General features: G+C 42.3%; 1 protein-coding gene across 1 annotated transcript in view; it reads left to right on the top strand.

Annotated features, from left to right (window-relative positions):
* Positions 1-1,498: 1,498 nt before the first annotated feature.
* Positions 1,499-10,712, top strand: part of LOC129176944 (protein unc-13 homolog A-like) — a 34,224-nt gene continuing 25,010 nt past the window's right edge. The window contains exons 1-7 of the mRNA XM_054767512.1: positions 1,499-1,799; positions 6,519-6,548; positions 6,725-6,824; positions 7,822-7,939; positions 8,035-8,158; positions 10,109-10,179; positions 10,278-10,332. Of these exons, the coding sequence (XP_054623487.1) occupies positions 1,778-1,799; positions 6,519-6,548; positions 6,725-6,824; positions 7,822-7,939; positions 8,035-8,158; positions 10,109-10,179; positions 10,278-10,332 (520 nt within the window). The 5' untranslated portion in view covers positions 1,499-1,777. The remainder of the gene's footprint in view (positions 1,800-6,518; positions 6,549-6,724; positions 6,825-7,821; positions 7,940-8,034; positions 8,159-10,108; positions 10,180-10,277; positions 10,333-10,712) is intronic.

Here is a 10,712-nt window from a genome sequence, read left to right as displayed (position 1 = left end):
TTTATACTTATGTTTTAATATTTATTACCACTTACAGGTGATCATTGCTCATGCTTGCGTCAGCTTATGATGTTTGTTGACAAGTTAGTTATCTGGTTGAAACGGATCAGCGTGAATACTTGCTGCGTCTGCGTCCTCACCCAGGCTCAACCTAAAGGGGCCCCCAGTTAAAGTTAGACTTTGAGACCCCTGGTGTAGTCCATTTTTTATCGGTAAGAGTTATTTTATTTTTAGTGTCAGTGTTCATTAAGCATAACTTTCTGTTTTTGACACTTACAATTTGTTTTTTTCAGTTACAAATGAATGGCAGTGGTTGGCGTGAGTGGGTGTGTTGGAGGGAGTCTACGGTGCAACAACAACGCCCCCTACCTCGCGATCCGCGACGCAACTTTGAGGATGTATTTTTTAACAAGCAATTTTCCCTTCATGTCCGTCTTTTTTCAGCAACAGTTATTTTTTTAGTGTTGTTGTTCATTAACTTCAACTTCCTGGTTGGGATTTAGTAATTTGGTATTACTGGGTGTGTTCGAGGGGAGTGTACATAATTTGTATTGGCTCTCCTTCCCTGCTGAAAAAAACAGCATAGACCAGCATGGAAATTATGCTGGTCTATGCTGGTCAGTGCTGGTCTATGCTGGTCACCAGGACCACCAGCACAGACCAGCAGGAAAACACAACATATGCTAGTCCAGGGGTCACCAACGTTTTTCCTTGTTAGAGCTACTTTTACAAAATGAAAATGGCCAAGAGCTACTAATTTATTTTCAGAGCTTATTTTAAACCCAAACAAAGCGAATATGCTTGTTTTACCAGAACATTAACAAAATGCTGGTGTCCACAGCTCACATTTTGTATTTCAGAATGCATTTCTTTCTACTGTTCTTTCATTATTAACTGAAAACCTGAATGAAAAGCAGGCTTGCGGGCACCTCATGTGGTCGTGGGGGGCTACCTGGTGCCTACGGGCACCATGTTGGTGACTCCTGTGCTAGTCTATGCTGGTCATGCTGCTAGCTGGTCTATGCTGTTTTTTACAGCAGCAAGCATGCAAATAATATTCTATTTGCCCTTCTAAAAACACAATTAACCTCTTTCTGCCCGAAGTAAAGGAAATATAAACATAAAGATAAACAGCAGTAAAAATAAAAAAAAGTTGAAACGTTGATATTGATAATTAATTGTCACCAAAAGCTGTTTTTTCTTTTAATATACTTTTATAACTTTATATTTAACTGGATTGGTTTTAGTCTGTTTAGAAATGTTTTTATCAAAATAGAGCATGCCTGGGAGGAAAAATTTTGGACACCGCTGTTGTAGACTGATGAGATGAGACTTTCCGCTATATTTACTGTATCCATAGTATAGTTTGAATGGTTTGTATTACTCCCGGTTTGCATTACAGTCATAGCACGTTTGCCATGCCGTCCTCTGTTAACCTCCTCTCTTCCTGCTCCTCTTCCTAGTGACGTCACAGCGGTGAGGGGAGCTGTCCTCGAGCACCGTGCTGCTGCTCAAACAAGATGGCTGTGCGGGAGACAGGAGCGGCGAGCTGAGGGCAACTAGAAAAGTGCAGAGAGGGTATTATCCCCGTGAGGCCGTTTCCAGCTAAGAAGACAACATCCTTAAGGAGCGACCCAAGCGCTTTTTTGAAATAAGACTTGTCCTTTTTTTCCTACAAATCTGGCTAGTAGTCATACAGAGCGAGCCAACAAATCACGAAGTAGCCAGGCAGCGGCTCACCGGAGGACAGCCGGGAACCCTCACGCCACTGACAGAGATGTCCCTGCTATGTGTGGGAGGTAAGACGCAGAATGTCAGCTTGCTTGGTGTCACACTCGGTCGTGTTTTTTTTTTTAGCACTGCACCAATCCGTCTGACGTTTCTACTGGGTATCAGCTTGAAAGAAAAGTCTTGTTTGTCCGTGAGCTCGTGCAGTGTTGGCAAAGCGTGCCGCATCTATTTACAAACGATAATCACACCTGTAACACATTCACTTACGTCTCATTGTTGTAGTTCATCCACGGTAGATGTGTGTGTGTGTGTGTATGTGTGTGTGTGTGTGTGTGTGTGTGTGTATGTGTATGAGAGAGAGAGCGAGAGAAATAGACTAACTCCGTCGTGACAGTCGGTGTCGTCAAAGTACCACAAGCTGCGGAGTTATAAACGAACGTCCACTTAGACCTCCGTATCCTGCTCGAGCTAATAACGTTAGTGTTGCGGTTGTTTCCCGTGTGTGTGTGTGTGTTGTGTGTGTCTTCCACTCTGTTCATTCATGCGTGGGCTGAGCCGACCAACAAGATGTGGAAAAGCCCCTGCCGCTACCGTGTTGCCGCTGCAGTTTCCGCCTCCTGCCGCCACTCCGCTGTAGTCGTGAGGGAATACTCGTAGCCTGCTGGAGGTGCGCGTCACTTCTCAATGCCCCCTCCCTTGAAGCGATGCGTCATCTCCTCCCACCCAACTTTCCAGCCCACCTCCTTCCCCTCCCTCCTCAAAAAAATAACAATAAAAACAGAAAACACCTGATGCTGATGTTGCCTCTCACACAGCCATGATTAACAAATTAGTCAGGCGACCCCCTTCTCTGTCTTCTTTGACACATGAGTCAGTGACATGTTTGCAAAAGTTGGTTGGCACTGAAAAGAAGCACTCATCTTCAAATAGCTGCAGCAGATCAGAATATAGAAAATTGTGCTGATCAGAAGCCTAAAGCTCTAAATTTTGTACCACATATGCATAGACAAGCTCAGGTGCACCTAAAAAGGGTAATGAACATTGTTGACTGGTTGCTGGATAGATCCCAGTTTGTTTTCAAGGCATTGGAAAGGTGCCCTTTAACAAGGCATTGGACCTTTAACTGTTCTGGGCATGCTCACTCACTTGCACATCTCTTTCTTGTTGCATATGCATGCCCATATGATGTGCTGTTGTTTGTGTATATGCAGCATATACAAGAGCCTGATGTAATCGGCCAATATAGCCATTAGAGAATAATCAGTTATTGGACAAAAGTTGGTTGATTGTTGCTGATGTTGACACTTATTAAAATGCAGGTGATATTATGTTTTTCTTTAAAAGGAATGATAAGGTGGCCTAGTAGTTAGCATGTTGGCCACACAGTCAGGAGAGAACTGGGTTCGAATCTCCATTTGGGCATCTCTGTATGAAGTTTGCATGTTCTCCGTGTGTGTGTGTGTGTGTGTTTTCTTCGGGTACTCCGCCTTCCTCCCACATTCCAAAAATATGCATTTTAGGTTAATGCATATTTTTTCTAAATTGTCCATCGGTGTGAGTGATTGTTTGCATACAGTGTATGTGCCCTGGGATTGGCTTGCAACCAGTCCAGGGTGTACACCAGCCAGCTGGGATAGGCTCCAGCATACCCCCACAACCCTAGTGAGGACAAGGGGCATAGAAAAGGGATGAATGATAGGCGGGGCCGCGCGGCTGTTGTCGCTCTCCACTCTCCAACATCTCTATCCTATACGCTGTCGCCAAATGCCTCGCCTTTTCATCCACTTGAAATATGTACAGTGTAGGAAATGGGAAATTACGTTGTGGAGAGGGCTTTTCGCCAGCATGGACAGTGTATGTGTAATGTATTGAAAACCCAACAATAAGATGGATTGTCCCGTGCAGGGCGGACGGAACGGGACACGGTTTTACTATGTACTGTTACATCCCTAACCTTCATGTACCTACAATAAATACATCAAGAGTGCGGTCCTGGACATGCTAAAAAGTGTCCTGCTGTAACTTGATTTGACATGCAGTTGAAATGGATCACATGGATGACATGTCTAGCCACAAATGCAGCAAATTCATTGTCAACCTACAGGTCTCCTGGCTCTAAATGTGAATGATGGCTGTGGTGTGTCAGAGCTCTTGGTCTTTGTCATAGATGTAATGGTGGAAACTTAGGGAGGCAAGGAGCGGTAAAGAGGTTTCAAAGTCACCTCATATGCGTCATTATGGATGCCACCCTACCTCATCTCATCCCGCCATGGTCCGCCCATTGACTGTCCCTGCACCGAGCCAGACCCAGGTGTCATTAAACCGTTGGAGTTATCCATTCATAAATGCGGGCTGCGGCGGCTGTGAAAGATGTAGACTACGAGACTTGGCGTTGTGCCTTGCTTCTCTTCCTGTTACATCATTCATGCTTACCTGACTGGAGCTATTTTTGGCCTGCACAGTACTTGGGCTTCTTGAAGAGGTTGCGTTTCTTAACAGTATCTGTCGACAAAGCAGAAAGATTGTGTTTGAAAACACGGCTTGTTTTCCAGACAACGTTCAGTTTTAAATGTAATTCTTAGCTCCTGCTTTGTCTCTCGTCCCCTTCAAAGCTTGTGAAGCACCACTCATTGATGCTTTGATTTAATGCGTTACACCTGTCATCAATCTTCAATCTGTTGTTTGTGATTATAGCAGAATTCCTGTTTCTAAATGTGTAAACATATTAATGTATTCACAGGAGCTGGGTTGGAGTCAAAGAAAATGTATACTTTCCAAGTTCTAAACATAATGAAAGGGCATCTGTGCTTGATCAACTTGTAGAGGCTGATTTCCTTCAGAGCATCTGCCAGTAAATCAGACACTCATCAACACAATTTTTCAGCAAAGTCTATTTTTTCTTGGGTTTGATCTGGTTATATTTTAGTTTGTTTCTCGATGACTCATGTCAGCCTTTGTTTTATTGTTGGCTATATCTGATCTCAAATCTCCCTGTTTTACATTCTTCAACAGTGCATGAAGCTCGCTTGATGTTGAGCCCGGTTTGCTGTGTCAGATATTTCTTGAATGAAAGCCCTGCAAGTAAAAGCAGGGTTTCATGCATACAAATGTGTGGGGCTCTTTGCACTGTGCATCTTTTAATAAATAGTGAAATATAGATAGTTTCTGGATCTAGCCTACTCACCCATAACCTGCTTCCAGGAAATTGATCCATATGTTATAGACCCTCACAGGCACATGTTTATGGGTTCAAGTCATGTAGTGCAGTGTGTGTTGGCCGTTGCTCTCTGCTTGGGTATGTGTGACAAAATACAGTATTATTCATGGAGGCTCAGGGACATTTCCTGTGGTAACTCAGCCTGTCATAGAGATTTATGATCATGAACCATAATTAAGCTTCAGCTTTTCACAGTTAAAATCTAATTCCGGCTCATATTGATTCTTGGGACATAGTTTTAGTTCTCTTTTGACTGTAGTACTAAATACAGTTATCTTAAAAACATGTTGGGATAGTAGTACCGCAAAAAACATATAACGACTTTAAAATATACCTTTTAGTGTGTGTCTTAAATCTAATCTTAGTCAAAAAAGATTTAGCCGATTTGAATGTATATTTGCATCACGTGTAAATACAGTATGTTCATGTAAAAACTTATACCCACACACATAAACATCGACATGGTAATGTGTTTAAAAGACTGGTATTTTCTTTATCACCAGTGCTGTAGGTACATGCGAGCGCACTGCAGTTGTGTGTGTGTGTGTGTGTGTGTGTGTACGTGCTCGCTGATGTAGCTTGCTCTTAACACAAAAGGGTTTTGCTGACTAGGAGCAATTTTGAATTTATATGTTTAATTTTGTACTGCTTCCTATGGCGATGTAGCGGTGTGTCCGGCCTCTATGAGAGAAGGTAATATTGGTATTACAGCAGTATACCGCGGTTGATAAAAGTAAAGGCTCGGTTTACGTAACATGGGGACTTTGATGCCATTTGTATGTTTGTGTGCATGATGTGTGCACTCTTGCAGAGTGTCGTTGAGATCTTGTATTGCGAGTGTGTGGAGGAAAGCAGCAGTTAGTGGGGCATTAAAAATGTATGCTTGTGCTTCGTCAAAGCTGGTAAAACTGTGCTGCAGCAGTGAGGGCATTCACTATAGACTAAAAAGCCCACTGACGTGTTATGATAAAGAGGGAACAAAAACTTGAATCAAAACATTTGATTTATCCCACAGGCTCAGCACATTTTGCACAACATTTTTAAATTTTCCTGTTCCTGTACTTGATACGGTGTAAGGGGATGGCTGCCTATGTTTACCACTCACTGCCAACATGTGTGACAAGAAGTCACCACACTTGTGCTAGATCTGCATAGTTGCAACTTGTTTTGGGACTGCCCCCACTCTTCCACCAAAGAATTGTCCAAAATGTCATATTATGAGAGGAGTAGTTGGCACGTCTTCCTCACAGTCAGGAGATGGCATGGATTTTCTCTGGGTACTCCAGCTTCCCTTCACATTCCAAAAACATGCTTGTATGTTTGTCAACGCAGTATGTGCCCTCTGATTGACTGGCAACAAGTCCTCTTGCAGAAAGTCAGCTGGGATAAGCTCCAGCTCAACCGATAAATGACAATTCTCTCAATACTTTTGTTGTACACAGTCTATGCATGTGTCATTTGTATTTTAGATTCTCTACGTAAACGCCAAAAGATAAATTGCATGTTTTTTGGCAAATGAAAACAGATGCTGTTCCTGTTTGTGATTTTGTCCCTCTGTATGGTTCCACAGTGAAGAAAGCCAAGCTAGATGGACCCCAAGGTAAGTCATTACTATACATCACATGCATGGAGAGATTGGCTGCTCAACAATATGGCAGTGATGGAATAGGAAGTCAGTTTAAGTCTTACAGAAAACATCTATAGTTTGTCTTTTTTTTTTTGCATTATAATGTGTCAGATTAAAGAATCTTTTACCCTCTCTTCTCTTTTTCACAGAAAAGTTCAACACTTATGTGACTCTTAAGGTACAAAATGTAAAGAGCACAACCATTGCTGTCAGGGGCAACCTGCCCAGCTGGGAGCAAGACTTCATGTTGTGAGTCCTTCACTGTCCTCTCTGTGACTCTCACTTTACTACAACTGATGGTTTTTCTTTCTTTTGCTCATATCACTCTCCACTTCAGCTGCTTGAGTACATCAGTGGAGTTTCTTTTTGTCCCAACACATACCTCCATCTTTCTTCTTGTCTTCCTTTTTAACTCATCCACCACAAGTGTCATTCATCCCTGAGTTGTTGCATACGGTTTTTGGTTTCCACATCTGCAACATTTGCTTGTAGCAACTGCATCATTGTTCTATGCCACTTCCTCCCCTCTCAACCTTGACTCTCAGCCTGACAACTCTTTTCCTTCTGCTTGGGTGCTTCTTCTAAATAAAAAGTTTTGATCTTCACATGCTCTTTTTACTCCTTCTTCTTCATGCATTCTTGCCGCCATTTTAAATGAGTTTGTTTAGCTTGTGCCTCAATAACTATTGGAATAATTGAAATCACTAAAGCATTATACAACACAGGATTTAGTGTGGTATCGAAATGGCAGCAGCATATGGGTGATAGATGCTGAGAATTTAACACGTAGGCTGCAGAAAGCAGGCGGACTGCAGAATCCTGTGCATTAGTATGATGCTCGGAGGCGTGGAGCCTTGTTCTGGGGTTGCATCACTGAAGCTCTTAGTCATGTACTGCAGTGTGTGTTGTCTCTTATGTAATGTTTGGATAGCAGAGAGAGGCTTCGCTGTCCTTCAAAATGACTTAAAATGACTCTCCCCTCAACAGGCACCAGCCCTATTTCTTAATTAAAGTTCCTACTACCGCCCTCCAAGCATGTGATAGCATCGTCTCTCCCACTGACTACACCATACTCTGTCCTGTTTTCATTCATCACCCTCTTCCACTTCTCTCCTGGACCGTATAAAGTGCCTTATATCACAGTTTGCTTAGGTTTGCTCTCATTGTGACACTCTAACTCTGTGACTGTTTGAGTGTTAATTTACGTTGCATGCTTTACCAATTGTTCCCCCCTCTTTCATTGTAGTGAAATCAACCGCTTAGACCTGGGTCTAACAGTAGAAGTGTGGAACAAAGGCTTAATCTGGGATACTATGGTTGGCACTGTGTGGATTCCCCTCCACAGCATCAGACAGTCAAATGAGGTTGGCCACAAACTCACCTCACCAGAAAAATATTGTTGATGACCCATGTTTTGTTGACTCTCTACCTAGCCAATTCTTTCCTGTCTTGACTGTAGGAAGGACCAGGCCAATGGCTCACACTGGACTCTCAAGTCATCATGACTGATAATGAGATCTGCGGCACCAAAGATCCCACGCTTCACCTGGTGTTGCTCGACACACGGTTTGAGCTGCCTCTTGGTAAGCACATTGGTTCTGCATTTAGACACACTTGTTGACTATTAGGACCCTCCAATGGATTGGAGATGTTGATAATATAAAGTTGTAACTAGAGTCAGCCATATCAATCTTTGCCAGCAATGATACTCTATCAGGGGTCTTTGATTTTAATTGAGTAAGGTCCGTTTATGCTATTCTTTTCACAAGCGAAGGTCCGAACCTTATTTTGCCTTAAATTGCGTCAAATAGACTAGCACATATGAATATCAAATGTAATGAAATGAAATGGGGGGGGTCTGTCAGGGGGGACTTTCAACATTAGTGTAGACCTGCCAACATGTATGAATTTGTCGTTCTCAGCATGCAGTTTGAATATGCTTGGATGCTTCACTGCTCTCCATTTTTGTTGTATTTTTGTATTTTGTTGTATTTTGGTTTGTTTGTATTTTTTGGTTTCAGTTTCGAGTTCAGTCTGTACAGTACAGATAAATAAACAGATATCAGTTCCTCAAGCATATTTCAAATCGGTAGGTGCGAAAATATTTCTGTCACCCAGTGGGGGCATGGCAGAAAATAATTGAGAATCACTGTCCTACAACACACTTATTTTGGCACCTAAATTGCATTTAAAAGAAAACAGGACCAAATTTCACATAAATAATACTGTAATAAGTCTGTACAAACAATGAATGAACACAAGAGGCTTATTTTCAAGTTAAATAAAACTGCACCGGTTGCTTTGAAAAAAAATATATTAAACAAAAACTATTTAATAATTGTCTCTTTGCTGAAAAGCTGCAACAGTACTTTGTTTGCCTTTGAGTAAGAGCTCTGCAGCAGAAACACTCCACAACTCTCCTGTCAGCGAAAGATGTTTTGTTTTGCCAATATCCGTACAAGACTCATTTGCACGTTGCCATGCTGTAAATTAATGTGCTATGACTCTCATAGATTTTTCATACTGGGCTCTACAGTTTCAGAGCATGTGAAACACAGCGGTTTGGCACTGGATTCTGGAAGAATGAACATACATTGGTCCGTCCTTTCACTTTTAAATGTGCGGTTTTCTCGATCAAATGTCCTTACATTTAAGCAAGCCATGGTTCTCATTTGAAGGTTAAGCGGCATAGAAAAAGGATGGGCGGATGGTTCTCATTCGCTCGGCAAGTAAACTAATTATTTCAGTGGCTCATTTTGAGTGACGTCACCGCGTCTGCTGTCTCGTTAACCGTAATAACTGAAGTAATTGCGCCCGCAAACTGCCGCTGCGATCACTCCGCGAGTTTCATATTTCATATTTCCCATTCACTTTAATTGGTCATGGGTTCATAAAGGGCCATCACGGGGTCCGGATCCGGACCGAGGTCCACCATTTGGTGACGGCTGCTCTATGTGATCACCAAGGTGTATCAGCTTTGACTGACCTACTTTTCATACTGTGTTGCATGCTGGATGTGTGTCAGTGAGGGTTTGTGCCCTTTCCATGTCATCGATCTCACTGTGTTCCTTTTAACATTGATTAGGTGTTATTTTCCTACTGTTTCCCCTTACTCCAGGCAATATTGAACACCCGACTCCTTCATTTGCAGAGCTGCCCTATTTATAGTAGGTTGGCTTTAGGGCTTCAACTTAGAAAGACCTGCTTTCAATGTCCTTTCATTCTGCTCAAGGAAAAAGCCTATTTTTACCTTGATCACATGAGCTGGAACTATAACATACAGTGGAACCTCAAAACATCAAACACAACTGATTTGTCACAGTCTGTGACGCTTGTTGACTTGAAGGTTGTTATAATGCCAAACAATTTTCCCATATTAAATGAAGTAAAGTCAATTCAAGAGAAATTTTGGTTGTACTCCAAATTGTAGGCTTTTTACATCTGAGGTTCTACTGAATTGTGATTTCTACTGAATTTTTGACGACTGAATTGTCGTCAAAAATGTCTCACCTGAGTGTGCCTTTGCTTTTCAGACATCCCAGAGGATGAGGCGAGGTACTGGGCCAAAAAACTGGAGCAACTTAATGCAATGAGGGACCAAGATGTAAGCTTTTACCATGTTTACCATCCCAACATTGTCACGGTTCCATGCATTTTAAGAAAGAGCCAACATGATTTGTGTTACATGTAATTTGTCTGCAGTACTCATACCAAGAGGAGCAGGAACGTCCACTTCAGGTTCCAGGCACTCAGTGCTGTAAGTGACCATTCATTGTTTGTCATTTGTTAGTGCTGAACAAGAGATTATGGATGTGGCTGTGGACAGATTGCTTTAGTGAACATAATGTGCATAACCAGACATGGGTTATTGTGTGGTAGAAGTGCAAACAGTCAGCACTGCCACACTATAACGGATCAATAGCTGGATCAGGTGTCCAGAGGCAAACTCCTTCAGGAGGCTGCTGTGCTTTGACCGTCGTCTCAGTCTGCTGAGTCTGCTGAGCCAACTGTCTGCGGGTGGTAGAAAGTCCTAGAGTGTCGGCACTCACTATTTGCTTTTCTATTCTCATGCTCATTCAGAGAAAGCCAAAATGCCTGCTTATGTTTGAATATCATTGTGATTCTTACACAATTCTC

Source organism: Dunckerocampus dactyliophorus, chromosome 2, assembly GCF_027744805.1.
Source record: "Dunckerocampus dactyliophorus isolate RoL2022-P2 chromosome 2, RoL_Ddac_1.1, whole genome shotgun sequence".
Classification (NCBI taxonomy): Eukaryota; Metazoa; Chordata; class Actinopteri; order Syngnathiformes; family Syngnathidae; genus Dunckerocampus; species Dunckerocampus dactyliophorus.
The sequence above is the reverse complement of the archived record's forward strand: the minus strand, read 5'-3'. Positions and strand labels throughout refer to the sequence as shown.